General features: G+C 35.2%; 2 protein-coding genes across 2 annotated transcripts; one reads left to right on the forward strand and one right to left on the reverse strand.

The window, feature by feature from the left end:
• Nucleotides 1-445: 445 nt before the first annotated feature.
• Nucleotides 446-6,868, forward strand: LOC122590639 (cellulose synthase A catalytic subunit 7 [UDP-forming]). Its single transcript, XM_043762816.1, has 13 exons — nt 446-672; nt 1,607-1,802; nt 1,917-2,113; nt 2,713-2,806; nt 2,905-3,025; nt 3,294-3,560; nt 4,060-4,405; nt 4,496-4,759; nt 4,838-5,050; nt 5,133-5,346; nt 5,443-5,642; nt 5,731-6,084; nt 6,171-6,868. Exons 1-13 carry the CDS (start codon nt 598-600, stop codon nt 6,750-6,752), a joined length of 3,123 nt encoding a protein of 1,040 aa, XP_043618751.1. The 5' UTR covers nt 446-597; the 3' UTR covers nt 6,753-6,868.
• Nucleotides 6,869-14,696: 7,828 nt separating this feature from the next.
• On the reverse strand, nt 14,697-19,637 carry LOC122593928 (QWRF motif-containing protein 4). Its single transcript, XM_043766390.1, has 7 exons — nt 19,426-19,637; nt 17,963-19,190; nt 17,737-17,856; nt 17,438-17,554; nt 16,791-16,880; nt 16,372-16,479; nt 14,697-15,039 (listed from the first exon to the last, which is right to left on the reverse strand). The coding sequence occupies exons 2-7, from the start codon at nt 19,073-19,075 to the stop codon at nt 14,995-14,997; spliced, it is 1,593 nt and encodes a 530-aa protein (XP_043622325.1). The 5' UTR covers nt 19,076-19,190; nt 19,426-19,637; the 3' UTR covers nt 14,697-14,994.
• Nucleotides 19,638-21,683: the final 2,046 nt, after the last annotated feature.

Here is a 21,683-nt window from a genome sequence, read left to right on the forward strand (position 1 = left end):
TAGTCAATATTTGGTCAACCATGTAAAAATTAGAAAATATAGGTGATATGATATATATATATATCAATAATCTATTTAAATGAGTAACCATGTAAATGAGAGAAAATATATTAGTTATCTAATGACTAAATCCTTAATTGTTTAAGCATAAAAATGTGAGAGTATTTTTCACACGAATATGTAAAACAGTACCAAGAGTATTGATTTACATGTGGTTGATATGGATTTAATCAAATTTGTTTCTTGATTTTAATCATTTATTATGTATCAGCGTCAGAAACATTATGTTTGATCTTTAATTTTAATCACAATTGTTATTTTGAAAAGAATTAGAAGGTAGTTGAAAAAAAAAACAGATTTAAAGTTAACTTAACTTCAAGGCAATGAAAGACCCAGCAACCAACAAACAACAACATACCATCTCATTAGGTGTATGAGGGACACATTAAATCTGTAAGGAAAGTAACATTCCCACCACCTTTATTTCTATTAAAAAGAACCCGGCCTTCATTTTGCTTGCTACCCCATCAACCACCTTTGACTAGCTATTCTTGGCGTCACAACTTTCACCACCATCATCTCTCTTTGTTTTCCACCATGCAAGCTAGCGCCGGCTTAGTCGCTGGTTCCCACAACCGCAATGAACTCGTCGTCATCCATGGCCATGAAGAGGTAATTAAAAACATACATATAAATGTGTGTAAAGTAGAAATTAGCTAGCATAAAGATTTGCAAAGCTTTTTGTTTATGCATAATCTAGTCTGAATTCATCATGAGTGCAAGCATGATTAAGTATATATATATATAGAGAGAGAAAAAAAAGTGTTCCTTGTTTGTGATCATGTATTCGAGTTTTATCGCTTACTGAGTTGTCTAAAAGAAAGAACAAAAAAATGTATAGTACATATATTAGAAGGGTTAAGTATTTGGAAGTGTAAGTAACTTTTACATTTTTTATATTGTGTAATGTAACTTTCATTTGGTTAATTGTATGTAACTAACCTACTAAATTTGAACAATTAACGTAAAATTTTTACGTTGACCAATCAAAAACTTTTACGTGACAGCTCATATGGTGTGCCACGTATACACTTCTACATTAATCGTTCAATTTAGCGAATTAGTTACATACAATGAACCAAATAAAAGTTACATTCACACAATAGACTAAGTATAAAAATTACTTACACCCTCACTAAACCCATATTAGAATGCATTTAGATTCAATTCTTGAAAATGAAAATGCTGATTATGAGAACCTCTAGCAATCTAGCATGCCTACATAATCAAGTGTTTGTTTTCACAAATTTATATATATCCCAATCACCACTTGAACGCTATTAAGACATATGTAAATACGTAGTTACAAAACTATTTCATTAGCAACATATTAGTTCATGATTCTAATCACTAAAAACTCAGGAAGTCAGGATTAGCAACTAATTAAATTCCTTTTTTCAGTTATATAGAGTATATAATTTTACAGCTAGGGTGATTAATTAAACATATTCAAATGGTCAATAGGGTGAAAAACGTATATATGTATACAATGATGTTAAAACCAAGATTCTAAGTTAGTATTACTTTGCATTTGATGTTTGAACAGCACAAGCCTATCAAGGATATGACCGGTCAAGTTTGTGAAATATGTGGTGATGAGATCAGCCTTACAGTAGATGGTGATTTATTTGTAGCATGTAACGAATGTGGGTTTCCAGTCTGCAGGCCATGTTATGAGTATGAAAGAAGAGAAGGCAGCCAGAACTGCCCCCAGTGCAAAACCAGATACAAACGTCTCAAAGGTAGATATAGTTTGATCTTTGATCTCAAAATTCAAAAATGAATCGTTTTGTGAGAAGATTTGATTGAAAAGGAAATTAATATGATATGCATATATACATGTGAAATATTATTAGGCAGTCCAAGGGTTGAGGGAGATGATGATGAGGAAGATGTGGATGACATTGAGTATGAGTTTAACATTGATGATGAACAACACAAGAACAAGGACATTGCAGAAGCAATGCTTCATGGAAAGATGAGTTATGGACGAGGACATGAAGATGATGACAATGCCCAATACCCGCAAGTTATTGCAGGGCGATCTAGAAATGTAAGCAAAGACTCTTAATTCATGCCTAATAAGATAGTTTTCGTATCATGAAATATAGGTCGAAATTTTGACCCAATTACTATATAATATCAATGGGTTTATTTTGGTTGTAAATTTACACGGGTCAAAAAGGTTAGCTAAACAGATCAAGCAAGTTGAAAGTCGTTTTAAATCTTTTTTATAAAAATATCTGCATTATTGCTTTAATAGTATTACTTTATAATCAGAACATTACTAATTTAAAAATAAATAAAAAACTAATAAATTTGGACTACAAAATGTTTGTGGTTCAACCCAACACCAAACTCGGTACTGAAGAGACAGGTTTTCACTTGTTACGTACTATACCTGACTCGACCATCTTTCAACGATTATCAAATCTTTCAACTATGTGTGTCATCAATGCACCCTTGCATGATCTGTGAATCTTGGGCACCAAATTAGGAATAACCATTACAATATTAGTTGAATTGATTGGATTTCAAATCCTAATTTTTGTTTTATTGTATCTGTGCAACTTTGTAACCCATTTCTAGCAAGTTTATTACCCTGCTGTTACCAAAAAAAATAAAAATAAAAAACCTACCTGATGGATGCAGGTGAGTGGTGAGTTTCCAATATCAAGCCAACCGCATGTGGAGCATTTATCATCACTTCATAAACGAGTGCATCCTTATGCATCACCTGATTATGGTAAATATCTACGATATAAGCAGTTACAGTTGATATAGCTCTACCTTTCAGATTAGATATGCTCATTATGAACAGATAACTGAGATATCGTTTTACAGGAAGTGCAAGATGGGATGAAAAGAAAGATGGAGGGTGGAAAGAAAGAATGGATGACTGGAAAATGCAGCAGGGGAATCTTGGAGCTGAAATTGATGATGCCGCCGATCCTGACATGGCCATGTGTGTGTTTTCAATAAGGGTTTAAGACATAATTTGCTTATATACCTTTTGTTTTGTTTTCCGAAAAATACCAGTGTAGGTAACATATATCTAAATTTTGTACCAATATCAACATACAATACATTTTTACTAAACATAAACTTCTTAAGATGACGTGTTGTGATAATATTAGTCCACTTAAACATTCAAAACTTGAAAGTGTTACCATATTGGTACTTTAGCTAACAAAAAGAGTTAACAATGGAAGTTTTTTATGTTAATTATACAGGTTAGATGAAGCAAGACAGCCACTTTCAAGAAAAGTACCTATTGCATCCAGCAAGATTAATCCCTACCGAATGGTGATTGTGGCTCGGCTTTTTATCTTGGCTATCTTTCTTCGGTATAGAATCTTGAACCCTGTGCATGATGCATTCGGGTTATGGTTGACTTCGGTTATCTGTGAAATCTGGTTTGCATTCTCATGGATCCTGGATCAGTTTCCCAAATGGTTCCCAATTGATCGTGAAACTTACCTTGATCGCCTTTCTCTGAGGTACCTAAAACTCCACATTCATTAGTAGAGATGGAATTTTGACTTTTTTACTAATATCGGGTCGATTTGGATTGTGATTTATTTCAAAAATGTAGTATCAAAAAATTCAGCTAAAAGTGAAAGGGTCTAACATATTTAAACATATGTTTAGATATAAGTAATATTCTAGTTAATAAATTCATTCCTAGTTTAAGCATTCACTATTTATAAACATGGAAACCGAAGTAGTAATAGTCAGGTCAACCCAATCCTGCATTTTTTGAAATGAAACACATCGAAAAAATGCACCTTTGAACCCAAATATATTAGACTTACTAGGTACTACCCAAATATATTAGACTTACTAGGTACTACCCAACCTGCCAAGCGTGCTCAACTTGCCATATCCAGTTATAATCAAGACTGGTTCTCACTTCTCAGTAAGTATGAGAGGGAAGTCAAACCAAACAACTCCTTAGAGAAAATAGATATTGGAGTTTAATATAACTTACTGATGCAGGTATGAGAGGGAAGGTGAACCAAACATGTTGTGCCCGGTTGATATATTTGTGAGTACAGTGGATCCCTTGAAAGAACCTCCGCTTGTAACAGCTAACACAGTTCTATCAATTCTAGCTATGGACTACCCTGTCGATAAAATATCGTGTTACATATCTGATGATGGAGCTTCAATGCTATCTTTTGAGTCCCTATCAGAAACTGCAGAATTTGCACGAAAATGGGTTCCATTTTGTAAGAAATTTAACATAGAGCCACGAGCACCAGAGATGTACTTCTCTGACAAAATCGATTACTTGAAGGATAAAGTTCAACCCACATTTGTCAAAGAACGTCGAGCTATGAAGGTCCGTAATTCGGATACCATAATATTTCAAAGCTCTTAAATTTGTTACCTATTTTGCAGCTCTTTATGTTTTATTTTTCGTGGGCTGCAGAGAGAATATGAAGAATTTAAGGTTCGTGTCAATGCACTTGTAGCAAAAGCTTTGAAAGCACCTGCAGAGGGATGGATCATGCAAGATGGCACACCATGGCCCGGGAATAACACAAAAGATCACCCGGGAATGATTCAAGTGTTTCTTGGTCAAAGTGGTGGAACTGATGTCGAAGGAAATGAGCTTCCTCGTCTTGTATATGTTTCCCGTGAGAAGAGGCCTGGTTTTCAGCATCACAAAAAAGCTGGTGCTATGAATGCCCTGGTATGTAAAAAATATGCAATAAACAAATAAAATGTCATGTATCATTGTTGCAAGTTAAGAAGTTCCTATGATTTACAGGTCCGAGTCTCTGCAGTTCTAACAAATGCTCCGTTTATGCTGAACTTGGATTGTGATCATTACCTAAACAACAGCAAAGCTGCACGTGAGGCAATGTGCTTCTTAATGGATCCACAAATAGGAAGAAAGGTCTGTTATGTTCAGTTTCCACAAAGGTTTGATGGAATAGACAGAAATGATAGATATGCCAACAGGAACACAGTCTTCTTTGATGTAAGCCTTTTAAACATTTGAAATGTGTACATATAAATGTATGAAATATGTTCCTTAATTGATGTGTTTTCATCTTTGGCAGATTAACATGAAAGGTTTAGATGGAATTCAAGGCCCGGTATATGTGGGAACAGGATGTGTTTTCAGAAGACAAGCATTGTATGGATATGAACCACCAAAAGGTCCCAAAAGACCAAAGATGGTAAGCTGTGACTGCTGCCCTTGTTTTGGGCGCCGCAAAAAGAATCCAAAGTATGAAAAACATGGAACAGGTGCTGATATAGAAAATGTCCAAGGTTAGTGAAGTTCTTATCCCTCAACTAATAACCATATTCCGCCAATACTTATCAGACATTCTCTTTTTAATTTTATTTGTTGCTTCGGCAAATCAGGATTTGATGGTGATGATAAGGAACTTCTGAAGTCTCAAATGAACTTTGAAAAGAAGTTTGGACAGTCAGCTATTTTTGTCACTTCCACTTTGATGGTTGATGGTGGAGTTCCGCCATCCTCAAGCCCCGCAATACTTCTGAAAGAAGCCATTCACGTCATCAGTTGTGGGTATGAAGACAAAACTGAATGGGGTCTTGAGGTATAATAGTCAGTTTTTTACAAAATGTTTTATCTTTCCTAATGGTTGATAATTTCATAGTCCTGAAGTATCTTTCTTTACTATGCAGTTGGGATGGATTTACGGGTCTATCACAGAGGATATTCTAACAGGTTTCAAGATGCATTGCCGTGGTTGGAGGTCAATATATTGTATGCCAAAAAGACCTGCATTTAAAGGGTCAGCTCCTATTAATCTATCAGATCGTCTTAACCAAGTTCTGCGTTGGGCTCTTGGTTCTGTCGAGATTTTTTTCAGTAGACACAGCCCTCTTTTGTATGGTTACAAAGGAGGCAATCTCAAATGGCTTGAGAGATTCGCATATGTAAACACAACAGTTTATCCATTCACTTCTATCCCACTTCTTGCTTATTGTACCCTCCCTGCCATATGCTTGCTCACCGGAAAGTTTATTATGCCAGAGGTATCAAAATATTTCTCCCCTAGACACCATTATTTATACAATCTATTTAAATCTCTTAATTTTATTTTCTATCTAACTTCATACAGATAAGCACATTGGCAAGTCTCTTCTTCATTTCACTCTTTCTCTCAATCTTCATAACTGGCATTCTCGAGCTGCGATGGAGTGGAGTCAGCATTGAGGAATGGTGGAGAAACGAGCAATTTTGGGTCATAGGTGGTGTATCAGCTCATCTCTTTGCAGTTATACAAGGTCTACTAAAAGTTTTAGCAGGAATCGATACCAACTTCACAGTCACATCCAAAGCATCAGATGATGAAGAGTTCGGGGAACTATACGCTATTAAATGGACAACACTTCTTATCCCTCCAACTACTATCCTGATCATTAACATGGTTGGAGTCGTGGCAGGAATCTCTGATGCCATAAACAACGGTTACCAATCATGGGGGCCTCTCTTCGGGAAGCTGTTTTTTGCATTCTGGGTGATTGTTCATCTATACCCGTTCCTCAAAGGTCTTATGGGAAAGGCAAACAGGACACCAACAATTGTGGTTATATGGTCCATACTTCTTGCTTCTATCTTCTCGTTGCTTTGGGTCAGAATCGACCCATTCGTGTTGAAAACTAAAGGACCTGATGTCAAACAATGTGGACTCAACTGCTGAAAAACTTCCTTCAATTCCATTTTCTCATGGTTGTTTTGAATCCAGAGTGAAAAGTTTTGTATAAATGATGAATTGTACTCATTTTTCTATATCAGTGAAAGAAAGCTTATACTAAATCTATGACTATGAATAGCTACTTCATGAAAACTTGGAGTAGTGCATTTTCTGGTTTGTTTTGATGTGGATTTATGGCTTTAAAGGGAGGTCATCAGTATACCGTTAATTATTAGTCAGACACAGTTAAGCAATTATTTTTGAGTTAAATGCATTTTTGGTCCTTGTGGTTTACCAATTTTTGCATCGGCAGTCCCTCCCATCTTTTTTTCGCATGGATAGTCCCTGGAGGCATGTTTCACTTGCAACCATCGTCCACTTTGACGGATCCATTTGATTTAAGCCGTTAAGCCCCACGTGACGGGCATTTATGTATTTTACACCAACGCACGTTACCAGATGAATATATATGTACACAGATATAACTACCAAATCATTTCTTTTTTTCTTCATACTTTCTAACAAACACAACACATATATATACGATAAACAACAACAACAACAACAACAAGGTACCTAATCCTGACATAAGCCGGGCTATGGGGGAGGTATGATGTAGACAGACTTTACCCCTACACAAAGGTAGAGAGACTGCTTCCAGATCCACCGGAGTGGAAGGGACCTCCGGCCCAAAAGTGAAAAATAGGGTTAGATCCACCGGAGTGGAAGCCTTAACCGGATATGGATAATCTCGATCACAAACTCTCAATCTCAATCCCACTCTTCGGATCACAAATTCAGATCTTAGATCTAGAAAGTTGTTACCGTTAGGGAGAGGGAGAGGTTAGAGAGAGAGAAGAGAGAGAGCTTTTTTCTACATATATATACGATAAACACTTATTCAAACATCAAAGACCCAATCAGGTTAAAGAAGCATGGTACTCGAATGCTTAATAATGGTGTTGACAGAGTAGTTTCTTCGAAAACAAGATGCGGTTGTTAATGTGTATGATCCATATGGTGAGTTTTTAGAGTTTTCATATTGTGCTAAATATATTTAGGGGTTTCTTTTTGGTGTTAAAATTTTTGGGGATTTTCTTTAGAAATTGATTTACAATGATAAATGTCATACAACTGTTATTATATTTTCAGGTTCAAGCCCTAGTTTTTTTTCTATGGAAGTCCATCATGAAGGAGTGTTTACTAAAGGTCCGGGAAGAAAATACTTGAATGGTAAAGTTAATTACTTTGATTTGATAGATGGGGATCAATTTTCAGTACTTGACTTGAATGACATGCCAACAGAATTAGGGTTTAACAAATGCAACATTCCCATGTGGTACCACTTTAAAATACCAGACTAAGATTTGGAATATGGACTTCATGCTTTAGGTAGTGATGATGATGTTAGACATTTATTGACTTATATACACAAATTCAAGTTAATAGAAGTGTATATAGAAATGAACACTTATTCAAAGTCACCAAGAGGATCAAGTAAGGTTGTGATTAAACTAATTGAAAAGGATTCTCCACCAAAACCAAAACAAAAGCCTAAAATGAAATTGATCAAGAAAAGGATTGACTTTGTAGAATCTTATGTACCAATGCAAGCTGAATCAAGAAAAGGAATGAATTTGTAGAATCTTATGATATTCGTGCAAATGTGAATGATGTGTTCAATGATGATCTGTTCAATGAAACTTTCTTGGGTAATTCCAATGTGGTTAATGATACCGGTGGGGAGGGTATAACCAATGTGGTTAATGAGACTGGTGTGGATGAGACACTTGACCAAGGTAACAACAATGTGGGTACTGATAATGTAGGCGGTCAGAATGTAGACAATGGTAATGTAGGCAATCAGAATGTGGATGAAACTGTTATAAAGGATGGGGATGAACTTGAGCATGTAGGTAATACAAATGTTGAGCAAGATGAAGATGAAGGTAGTGACAGTAATAGTAGTGAGGATTCTGACTTTATAGTAGATGATCAACATAGGATACATGAGGTAGAGGTTGATATGACAGACTTTAGAGATAACATAGATGGTGAAGTTGAGTGGATAGGATGTAATGAGGATCCAAGTTTAGAAAAGGCAGTTGAAACACAAGAACTTGAGACATTGAATTTTGATAAACTTGATAGTGGGACAGATTCTGAAGATGATTCAAATAGGAGACAAGCTTTGAAGAAGTTAAGGGTAGATCATAGTACAAATCCTGAAGAAAAGGCACATTTCTATCCAAGTCAAGTGTTTGGGACAAAAAAAAAAAGATACGGTTACAATGCTTGCAATTGAAGCAATTGAAACAAAAAGACATTTGAAAGTAATTAAACATGATAACAAAAGGTTTAGGGTCATTTTTGAGGGTAATATTCCCATATTTGTTGAACCATGTGAGCCCAGTCAAGGTCAGTCCAGTAATCAAGTGATGTGTGAAATTGAGTCTTAAATTTATAACACGAATCACCTAGCGACTGACTACTACACACTTGTGGGCAGTGAACCCGTTCGTATGCAGTATAGTAAACCGGTAAATCCGAGGTCGAACACAAGGACTTTGTAAGCAATTGTTATAATAAAGCGATTCAAGAAAAAGAGGGTTTTTATGGCCGAGTTGCCACGTTGCAAAAGTTAGTGAAAATAGTCAGTAATCCTATAGGATTAATCGCAAGAAAGAGAATTTTGATTTTATGACAAAAGATATTTAAAAGTCATCCGTCTTGACCTCGCTCAACAACATGTTTGGATTACACATTAATGAAGTTCTAATTCAAATTAAGTTGATAAAGATAATCGTGATAAAATACACAAACTGGTACCACCAACGTTTGTAAAATCATTTAAATCACCTAATTAATCAGTTCCTTTGTAAAAGCTGGTACCACCAACGCTTAAAACAATTTCCCTAACCAACTAGTTTATTTGACTATCTAATTAACAATTGTACCTATGTGAAGATAACGTGGTACCACCAACCGTTACACAACACGTTGACAAAATAACTCCTTTTATTAAATGACATTCACTATCATACCATGAACTAGAGATAACTGTTTATAGACAAACAATTAATAGAAAATCACATACGCATTCAACTAGTACCACTAACGAAGAACACATATGTCACCAATATCAAAATAATAATTAATAAGGAATTAAATCATCAAGATCTCCACACAACGATAATTGAAATCAACTATGAATTATTAAAATTGTGCAATCCTACATATTGTATCACTCCATCAAGACGGATGATAAAGAATTTAGCTACCCATGACTAGAATAATAAAACTAACAATCATCATAAAGCCCAAGGCCTTTTCTTCCTTTGCGGCGGGATATAATCACACGAGATCACCACCAATTATGACTTATTATATATTATTAGTCCATATCATTTATCTTGTACTGTAGCTTCATGTAACATCGAGCATTTAACATGTAGCATTTTAGTCTCGTCTAACTATCTCGTGTCTTGTAAAATCCATTTAACCAAGTCATCTTCTGTGAACCTCAAAAATGTCGTTTCTTCCAGAATTACGCTCAAGTACTTGTTAGTAACCTGAAACACTAACATATACCATAAACGCATCAAATGTATACAAAAACGACTTATAAAACATGCAAAATCAACTAAACACATTGTGGGGAATGGGTATAAAATACGACACATCATCAAGTTGAACCCACTGTTGGTCAGTCCAGTAAACAAGATCAAGTTGAGCCCATTGTTGGCCAGTCCAGTAAACAAGGTCAAGTTGAGCACAATCTTGGTCAGTCCAGTAAACAAGGTCAATTTGAGCCCAATGTTGAGCCCAGTATAGGTTATGTTGGGGTCCAGATACCAATAGGGATAAAATATGCAAAGAGAAGGCAAGTGCAAGTGGATAAGGAATCTAAAAAGGAAAAGGCACCTCAACAGGAAAAAGAATCTAAACCAAAAAAGCCCATTACTTGCCCTTGGGCACTACATATATATATCAAAAGGGGTTGGGAATGTCACTTGGATGGTCAAAACATACAAGGATAAACATAAGTGCCTGCAAGCAAGAGAATTAAAAAAGTGTACTTATGAGTTTTTGGCAAAACAGATACAAGAACAATTACTGCCAGATGCAAAGGTTCATGTTACTCAACTTAGAGATCAGATACAGAAGAAATTTGAAATAGGCTTCTCTACACACAAGATATATAGGGCTCAACAAAAGGCAAAAGAAAGAATCATAGGTGATTACACAGATCAATACAAGATGTTGAAAGATTACTGTCTAGAATTTCAAGCAACCAACCCAGGCACTACTGTGAAGCTGGACTTTGAACCACAAACCAATCCTGACACTACTACAAGGCAGTTTAGAAGGATCTATGTTTGTTTGGGTCCATTGAAGACTGGGTTTCAAGCTCGTAAAAGAGATCTACTAGGATTAGATGGCTCTTTTATGAGGGGTAAAGCTACATGACAGTTATTGACTACAGTTGGTGTGGATCCTAACAATCAAATTTACCCTCTTGCATATGGGATTGTAGAGTCTGAGAATAGCTCTTCATGGACTTCGTTTTTAGAGTGTCTTGGGGATGATCTTGACCTAAATCACATGTCCAACTTTACCTTCATTAGTGATAGACAAAAGGTAATTGTTTCTCTTTTTGTTTAATAAAAACAGAAATCCATTTTACTTGATTAACAGAATTAAATAACTTGTTTGTATTTTGTTTCAGGGTATCATACCTACCATTGCACAGTTGTTTCCATGTGCTGAGCATAGGTTTTGCTTGAAGCACATCCAATATGAAAGGATCATGGAGGGGACTGATATATAAAGATTTTCTTTGGAAGGATTCAGTAACACCAACAGTGGATGAGTTTACAAAGGTTATGGATGACTTTAAGAAGGTTAACATTCATGCATATGAATGGTTAAAGGAAATATCACCAAGACATTGGGCCAGGTCCCATTTTTTTGGTAAAATGTTACAATCACTTTTTAATTATGTTTTTTAATTATGTTTTTTAGATAGTTAAGGCAATTTTCAATTCTGTTTTTTAGGTAGGTCAAGATGTGATGTGTTATTGAACAACATGTGTAAGGTGTTTAACAGAAGACTAATTGATGGTAGGGAGAAACCAATAATTCTGGATTTAGAGTACATTAGGGAGTATTGTATGAAACGGATTGCTAAAGCTCCAAAGTTATTGACAAAAGTACTGGACCCTTAACATCAAATGCAAAGATCGTGTTTGATGAAATCCAAAAAGAGGCACACAAGTACAAGGTATGGTTTATGCTACTGTAATATAATGCAATCTATCAATATTTAGGTTATGCAATATGTCACTAATTAGATTATGCAATCTGTTCAGTATTAGTCAACATGGAATGGAGGGAGACATTTTCAAGTAGTAGACCCATGGATGTATCAACATGTAGTTGATATAGTTGGTAAGTCATGCACATGTAGGAACTAGGACTTAACTGGGATGCCATGTAAGCATGCAGTTTGTTCAATGCTTGATATATCTAACAATCAACAAAAAGTTCAATGTCCTGAGTCTTTTGTTGACCTTGTCTATTGGCTGAATACTTGAAAGACAATGTATGGTTTTAAAAATGGTCCAACCAAGGGAAGGGCACATTGGCCTAAGTCTACTTCTTCCATCACTATTACTCCACCTAAGCAGAAAAACCCTATAGGAAGACCAAAAAGGAAGAAAAGAAAGAGTGTTGTTGAGCTGCAAATGGTTAAGGAGGGGAAGCTTTCAAGCCTGCTATACCAGTCAAATGTGGGAACTGCAAGTCTAGTGGTCACAAGAGAACTTGTCCAAACAAGGTCCAGTTGGTGGTTCCCATCCTGGTGGTGGTTCCAAGGTTGGTGGTAAGAATGCTACAAGTTCCAAAGGTAGTGGTAAGAAGACTTCAAGTTCCAAAGTTGGTGGTTTCGAGCCTACTTAGTATGTTTTTTTTTGTGGAAGTAGTTTATCATTTTCATCTTTTGAACAAGTTCTGTATTAAGACTATGAATGTTATTGGCTTTTTTTTTGTTATCAGTTTCATCTTTTGACCAACCTATGTATTAAAACTATGAGTGTTGCTCTCTTTTATTGAAACACTAAATGTATGACATATGGGTGCTATAAAGGCACAATTTTGGTTATTTTACAATGTTTGTCAGTTTTGGTATCAGTTGTATGGGTGCTATGAATTATGGGTGCTATTGCATTTATTTTTGACATTGTTTGACAATGGTGGTAATACCAATTGCATATACTGCATATATTTTTTACAATGTTTGACAATGTTTGACAATTCTGGTAAATACCATTCATTCAAATATCATTCATTCAAAACAAGCATTACACTTATAATACATCTAATTACATCATGCTTACATTTCCTAAGATCGAAACATAATCCACATCACAAAAAAAAACAACCAACTAATGACCAACAATTTCTTGTATTTTCTTGCTTCACTTTCTTTTACTGTAGCATGTTCTTCAGCCTTATTCAAAGATTTCAACAGCCCAGGAATAATTTTGACAACCCTTCTACACATGGGTAGATCGTGCCAACTAATAAAGTCACATCTTGATCCCTATTCAAGAAATCAAGAACAATGATGTAATTATTCAACCTTTTTAACGACAAATAATATATGTAAATATGTATCCGTTTTAGCACAATAGTAAAATCTTCTTCCAGGGTTATTCAATGTCCATGACGTGCGAATCGTAGATAGAGCTCCACATCTGCATATCACCATCTTTGTGTAGTACACGAACCCTAATTAGGGTTTTTAAAAGGGGATTGTTTTTTTTTTTGGTCTGGATGAAAGAATGAAAGAAAGAGAATTAAAGGAAAAATGTTATTAAAATTGGGTATAAATAAACGTGGTAGCAGGTGGGTTGGTGTAAAATACATTAATGCCCATCACGTATTGCTCATGTGATGGGCTTAACGACTTAAATCAAACGGATACGTCAAAGTGGACGATGGTTGCAAGTGAAACATGCCTCCAGGGACTATCCATGCGGAAAAAAAGACGGAAGGGACTGCCGATGCAAAAATTGGTAAACCATAGGGACCAAAATGCATTTAACTCCAATTAATTTTACTATTTTATCATTATTTAAATTGTTTCTTTGTAACCATCTTTTTAGGATAATTGGGAAAATGTCTAAAAAGTTATCAAGATAAATGTATGGCTAAGAAACACACAATTAGTGAAATGAGATTAGAACAAGCTTAAACACGGTACACAATAAAGATCGAATAACGATGTAAAGCCATTAGGATAGCGATTTTAGAACAACATGACATTTACTCGTATTTATTTTTTCTTATTATTAGTATCTTTCTTATCCCATTGTTCTTAATATTATAGAGAAAATTACATCAGTAGCCAAATTTCGTTGTGATTGTATCAAAATAATCTAGTGTTTTTGGATTATTACAAAATAACCAACAAAGTCAATATTTTGCAAAAATCACAATGAGATCTGGAAAATCTCAATGAGATTCTTAGTAATCGCAACATCGCAATATATTTACTTTGACTTTTGATAGACTGCCAATGGAAAATTTTCGTATGACCCATTTTTAATCTTCGCAAATGAAATTAGTTCCTTGCAAAACTCGAAAACATAAGTATTTTCTTTGAAACCAATTTGCACGAGATCTCAAATTTACATAAATATATTGAAATTAAAAGCAGCTCAAGATTTAATGCTCAAAGTTAATTTCGGCGTAAACAATATTTGGAATGACAAAATTAGGAGGTCCTAATGCAAATTTGAACTTTGACCGATTACATACTACCTCTCTCTTACACGTCTTGACGGGATTGAACATTATTTGTTGGTGGTGTTGCTGTAAACTTGTAATCTGTCATATAAATAAAATTCTTTTATGACTTTCTTTAGTAGTATTTTAATTTGCATATATAGAATGAATGAAGCTATAACCATTGCATTGCCATTGCTATTGGATACATCAACTAGTTACAATTTTTCACCATCACCCTCAACTCCCCTCCTAAAATGAGGTGAGAAAAGAACCACACATGTGAAAAAAGAAAACTGTACACGCGACACACACTATATATTAGCGACACACCACGTGTCGTTGTTGATGCACTTTCACCCCTTACGATACAAAATGAAATGAAGTTAGTGTCAGATGTGGACGGAATCACGAAGGTATCATTTATCGGTGTATCATACACTCTTCAAACCTTGTTTCAATTCGACTGTACGAGATTTGTCCTAAGGCTGTATTCCTCTACCTACACATAACCAAAAATGAAGAACATACAGAAATGAACATAAAATTTTTATAATTAATACATTATATCTAGGTCTCAAATATCAAAAAAGTGCATTTGTTATCATTAACTAGCTAGTTGCATTATGTTTGTGGGACTAGTGCTTTCTAAAGCGCAACCGGTACAGGCTAGAACATTAAATAAAATCTCTAGAGATTGAAGAATATGCCTGATTTAGCAAGCTAACAGATGGATGTCCTTGTCCAACTGGAAAGTTCCATTGAGGAATTCTATTGTGGTACAGATTCCTTCATAATTGAAAAACAAAAGTACCAACTCACCGATTTTACCCAAATCAGAATTTAAAGTTACTTAACCAAACAATGCACAAATCACTCGTTTTTGCCCCCACACAGCTGTCAATGGTGAAAAGTGATGAATTTCGCAATTCGGTTTGTAAAATACGAATGGGGTCTGCCTTGTATTTGTAATCTAGCTTAATTTTAAGAAACAGCATGATGCCACACGGTGCCCTGTTGATGTGTCAAAATCTACTCCATAGTGTCCAAAAAACGTAATGTTTGATTTGATCTAACATGTAGTTCGAAAAAAATGTTTAGTTACATTTTCATAAACTGTGTGTTTTTATCTGTCGAATATTTATTTTGGTACAGAGGAATTACTAGCTTGTTAAAAATAGCACAGTGAAATTTTTTACACAATCAATATAGAAAGTGTTTTAAACTTGTGACCAGTTACTATTGTATAAAAGAAAATTTGATAGGTAAGTAACCTGTTAGATACTTACAAACAATTCATTCAGTTTTAACAGGTTACTTACATACAATGAACCCGACTGAAGTTTCTTTCATACAATAGTAGCTGGTCACAAGTTACATACACAGATAGATACTTTTCCCTTTAACCTTCTCCTGACCGGGAACTTTTAATTGGTAACTTGGGTAATGTAGTCTTGGAAATTATTGTAACAAAGGAAGGAAAGACAAACTACTCAAATAGATAGAGACAAATCATTGGCCACATTGCCACAATGCCCATAAAATTGAATTTAATGTCATATGGCAAGATGGCAAAGGACCACAAGGAGTGCAAAACTAAAAGTAAGGTGCCAAGATTTTATGCCCATAACAACACTTAGGTTGTCCCTAAATTATGTGGACAGCTGGACTAAGAAACCATGCTTTTGATACAATAATAAAGCATCATGATTAATGACCTTTTCCTTTTTACGCAATCTTATTTGTTTATGCGAGTAAAGAGACCTTTACTCATACTCATTCAATAGTAGATAAAGTTATTGACATATTTATGTAATATAAATGTTACAATTACCTGCAGAGAAGATGTAGATGCCATTAAAGATTCACATTCATCAAGAAGAGCTCTTTCTTGTGCTATAACAGTTGAAAGTTCGGAAACCAGCCAATTTGTTTCCTCCAGCTGTAAAAATTGAAAGATGAAATTTTAGAAGCATATTTTCTATTTTGTAAAGTTTTAGTGTTAAGGGGTAAAGAAAATAGAATAACAGTGGATAACCAACCCTCATTATCAGCCCCTTACCGACCGGTCTCACGGCTAACATGAGGAAAGGTAAATCACGTAACAGTATGATTATAGAGACATGAGGTGGGATTTGAACCTTGACCTCCACTTTTATGTTGCATGTATGTCTACGATTTAGGCTACTATCATTAGTAATATTTTATATATATTTTTTTAATTTATATAGCCACATATATAATAAATCTTACCCTTGATAATGTAGATTGTAAGGAAGATCCAATTGTCTGCATTACTTGGATGGCTGAGTAAACAGCAGACTTCACACTTTGAATATTTGCCTGTGAATTGTATAATCAAGTATCATTTGTAGGCACACTAAAAGTGACAATTTCGACTCTTTTATCTCTAAATTCGTTTTCTGTATGCATACTAGACGTGTCTAGTTTCTACCCATTAAAATTCTAAATTTGTGTTTTCTGGTCTTTCATTTAACTAATGTATCAAACAGGTAAAAGAATATAAATAATAACTTTTGAAAGGAAAAAGGTCATATGTGTCAAAAGGTCCTCTAAATTATAATCTTAATGCATAAACCACTTGAGTCACTTTTTGCCCAAAAAAAAAACTTATATTACTCTTTAAATGACATGAATTGTATGTTATTGTATGTGACATGCTTGTTACTAACTCAAGATTCAAAAGAATTGGACAAAAGACCGACTTGTGTGACCCCTACAAAAAATGTAACTGCTTTGACCAGTTACCCAACATCGCCGACCCACCCACTTTGTCACATCTGAACAGTAAAATACTAACTGATCTAAGCAAAAAGGAGTGTTGCCGGTTTGCCTTTTGTTTCTATGTAAATTACTATATCTTTCAGTAAATGGCATACCATAGCACATCCAGTGACCGGAAGTCGTAAGGTGCTTGCTTGTAAATCTTCAATAACACCATGTAATGAAAAACCGTGCTCCCTTTCTATCGAAGACCATTGATTAAGGTAAGCAATCTGAAACAGAGATACCAAACGAAGAGTCAGCCAAAGTTTAATGTCACACAACAAGTTAAGTTAAATGGAATCCTTGACTAATGACTGATTATATCTCTATAATCAGTCTCAGAAAACAATTTCTAACTAAATTTTTAATTACTGTCTCCTGTAAATAAATAAAAATGACAAAAATGAATTACTTGGTGGTTCAAAGCCAAGTAGAGCTTTAGCTGCAGTTTCAACTGACAGATGTTAATCCGCTTTGCAGCTACTAAATCTTGGAGTTGAGACATAGTTCTCTGGGCATTAATCAAAGATTTCTGCATGATTACAAAATATATACAAATTACAATCAGTGATACACAAATGTCTAGCAGAAAGGTCCAAAAAAATATACAAAAATGACAAATGTAGTAAAAAAATTACCTCAGCAGTAATTTTCAGGGAATTCATCATAGCTTCTGAATTGGCATTAACAAACCGCCACTGCACTTGTCGGTTATACAATAACCGTAAATGGTGAGCGTCTTCTATACGATTAGCAACATTTTTGCCCTTCTTAATGTCAGCAATAAATGTGAGAACCGAAACTGTATTATTGGAATTGCATAGCTGCTTTGAAGGACTTGATGACCTCATTCGATTAGGACTAACCCCTCTAGAGGGTGCAGAAATCATGGCTCGTGTTCGAGATGGACTCACTCCTCGTGAACCACTTGTCAAATTATTTGGAGATGATTGTAATGATCCATCATTTTTCTCTAATGAACTTGATGAAACAAGGTTCGATATTCTTTGAGGCCGGTTTCTATCACCAGGCAAAGACATTCTCCTGAGATTTGGAGAGGTAATATTTTTGATAGTTTCAGTAGATAGATCTATACTTTTATTCAAAACATTTGAAACTGTTCGGCTAGGCCACCGATGCTGATCAACGAGTCTAGAATTTAACCCATCCAACGGTTTAGAATTCTCTGACTGATCAATGTTGCTTTTTCCTTTAAGGGGGCTTCTTTTTCTCTCTGGTGTAGCCTTCCTATACGTAGGCGATGAAACAGGCTGTTTATGTGTTACATTTGAAGACGGCTTCAAAGTACGATCATAAACAGCCTGAGGTGGAGGCTTTTCCTTTTTACTCACTGGCATCGAATACGAATTAGACTGAAAAGCAACGCTCAAACTACGCATTCTTGACGGCCATAATGACTCTGGCAATTTACTACCACCACTCGCCTTTCTAGCAGCCAGTTCAGTGTACACAGATGTATCGTGGACCGGGGTAGTGGGGCTGGGCGGTGTTACTGCCAGCCTCCTTCCAGTGGATACAGCTCTCTTTGGTGCAGTTGCAGGTGCTGCTGCTGGTGGTGGTGTAACTGTTCTTGTAACACTTGGCGATGGAAACCGCCTTGGTGTAGGTGATTTGTATCTCGAACCACCCTCTCGAGTGAGAGGATGATGTAATATTCCATGGTTTTTTACGTGCAGCAATTCCGGGTTTCGGGTGGTCTCTAATGCTTGGTTTGATTCATATACATCCATCCACTCTATTCAAATTCAACCACATTTATCTCTTGTATCACATTTACCAATTAGCCCCCCAAATTCTTGACACAAAGTGATGGTTTCTTGCCTTTACTTCTTTACTATTCAAACACTATTACAAATACACACAACACATTATTATGATGTTAAAAGAACAAAAAAAAAAAAAAAAAAAAAGTGCAAAAAAAGGTACACATCTTTACAGGCAACTGGATCTAAATGACTAAAATGTTTGTCACTTTTTTAGACTTTAAACAAAGTTAACCAAATGGGCATCTTTAAATTATGACAACACACTAAACATGATCATATTAAAGAAACTTGCACTTTAAGAATATAACACTTACATTTGATAAAAGTAGTCAGAAGGAAAACTGGGTCTGTTTAAATGGTGCCAAGATAAGATATAGAGATAAGAAATATAGTGTTACAAAAAACAGTGAGTGTAGTGTGAGTGCCACTTGTAGTCTCTATCACGGATTTGCCATGGTCGACAAGACTATATATATAAATATATAATAATAATAAATATAAATAAGAGAGTTGCAGAGAAATGGTGGTGAAAATATCAGAGACACACAATATAATGTTGAAAGCATTTATGAAAGAAAATAACTATAGGCATTGTATTTGTCCAAATTTATTATTTTGTATGTTTGCACTGAATATGAGATAACACAATCAGATTCTGTCTTTACATAAACTTTTTGGAACTTCACTTGCGAGACTTTTTTTTTTTTATGAGATTGATATTAGCATCATTATTTTGGATAATTTTATCACATTGTACAAGTGATATAACACACTTTATAAATAGTAAATGCACAAATGTGGTTGGTTTTTGGAAATATATTACTAATATCATCGACCTTTTTTTATTTGGTCAGGGACTTTAAAATGTATACAATGTTTTATTATGTCTATTCTAACTTACAAATTTGTATATTGTATAACTGTATATCCAACATTCTTATAATATATGTATATGTAGAGATTGGTTATTATAAAATAAATACTTATTAATGTAAGATAATTTTCATAATATACAGTAATTTTAGTGAAAAAAATTTCATGTAACATATAAACAACTTGTAAGTCAACAAAGATATTACGGATGTATGGAACGCATATAAAATATATGGATGCAAGTAGTATAATACTCGGTCATACCTCTACTACTTGAAGATATAGAAAAACCTCCAAGCAAAAATGTGTGAGGTCACTCCTTATAAGAATTTATGTTTCCCCTTATTCCTCCAATATTCGATTAGTTTTTTTTTCTCTTAGAACACCTTAAGAACGTCCCCTCCTTATAAACCCCAATTCTTTATTTATTATTCCACTATTCATTCGTTATTTTATTATTTTATTTTTCTTTAATAATAACTTTTATTAATAAAAAAACATTACATTTATTAGAAAATTAAATATTACACTAAAAACCACAAATTAAATAAAATATTAAAAAAGACATTATTAGGAAATAAAAACTACGCATTAACGTTAACGGTGGTTTTCCGGAAGGTTCCAAATGTGTTCAATTAGAGCATTGCGGAGTTCATGGTTAGCCCTTCTATCGCTCAAATCCCCGTACTTACGAAGTTGTGTTGAACACCTTTCGATCCACGTACGGGGTGGGAGGACATTGGTAGCTATCAACTCTTCTTCAAAAGGGCTGATTGCACGCTCGTTATCTTCAACGATCATGTTGTGTAGAATTACACAAGTGAACATGACACGTTTTATCTTGTTTATGCTGTATTGTCGGGCATTTTGTTTAATGATTTGCCAGCGACCTTGAAGTACCTCGAATGCTCGCTTGACTTCCTTGGAGGTTTATCTTCTTGGTATCTTTTAAACTTAGAGGTTTTCGGGTCCATCAGGCACTTGAAAGACTTCACAATAGTGGTCCATTCAGGATAAATACCATTTGTTAGGTAGTATCCCTTTCCAATCGACGGCCATTTACCGAAAACTCTCTAGGAGCCTTGTCCTGAAGCAAATCGTTGAACAAATTTGATTCGTTGAGGATGTTGATCTCGTTGTTCGAACCAACACGGCCAATGTAAGCATGTCAGATCCACAAATCATATGAAGCAACCGCTTCAAGCATGATTGTTGGATGTCCCTTGTCGCATGGCGTGTACTGCCCTTGCCATGTCACTGTATAATTTATCCAACCCCAATGCATGCAATCTATGCTACCGAGGATACCTGGCAAACCATGAACCTTAGCATGTTTAGCAGTTAGCCGTTGGATATCTGCTTCTGTTGGCCTTCTCACCACCTGGTCGCGATACTGTTGTATCACACATTTACAGAACTGGTCTAGACACTGGTAACCCGTATTATGCGCCATTTGCAAGTACTCATCTAAAGCATTAGCCTTAGCACTATACGCTAACTGGCGTATGGCAGAAGTGCATTCTGGAAAATATTATAACCGGGACGACCAGTAGCATTTGTCGCGCCTTTGTGGAAAAACTCAAAGTGTTTCGGTGGAGGTTGAACGCTGTCAAAGGAGTTTATATCTCGCACTATGCGGAAAAACATTTCATTTCGCATTCGAAACCTTTTACGAAACATGTCGGGTGGGTAAATTGGC

The sequence above is a fragment of the Erigeron canadensis genome, chromosome 3 (assembly GCF_010389155.1).
Source record: "Erigeron canadensis isolate Cc75 chromosome 3, C_canadensis_v1, whole genome shotgun sequence".
NCBI classification, from domain to species: Eukaryota; Viridiplantae; Streptophyta; class Magnoliopsida; order Asterales; family Asteraceae; genus Erigeron; species Erigeron canadensis.

Coding starts and splice junctions, on each gene's coding strand:
- LOC122593928 (XM_043766390.1), bottom strand. CDS start 19,075: ATGGATGTATATGAATCAAACCAAGCATTAGAGACCACCCGAAACCCG. Junction 16,881..17,437: donor CGGTCACTGGATGTGCTATG/GTATGCCATTTA, acceptor TACAATTCACAG/GCAAATATTCAAAGTGTGAA. Junction 16,480..16,790: donor TACAATCTACATTATCAAGG/GTAAGATTTATT, acceptor CAATTTTTACAG/CTGGAGGAAACAAATTGGCT.
- LOC122590639 (XM_043762816.1), top strand. CDS start 598: ATGCAAGCTAGCGCCGGCTTAGTCGCTGGTTCCCACAACCGCAATGAA. Junction 2,807..2,904: donor TTATGCATCACCTGATTATG/GTAAATATCTAC, acceptor ATCGTTTTACAG/GAAGTGCAAGATGGGATGAA. Junction 3,561..4,059: donor CTTGATCGCCTTTCTCTGAG/GTACCTAAAACT, acceptor TTACTGATGCAG/GTATGAGAGGGAAGGTGAAC.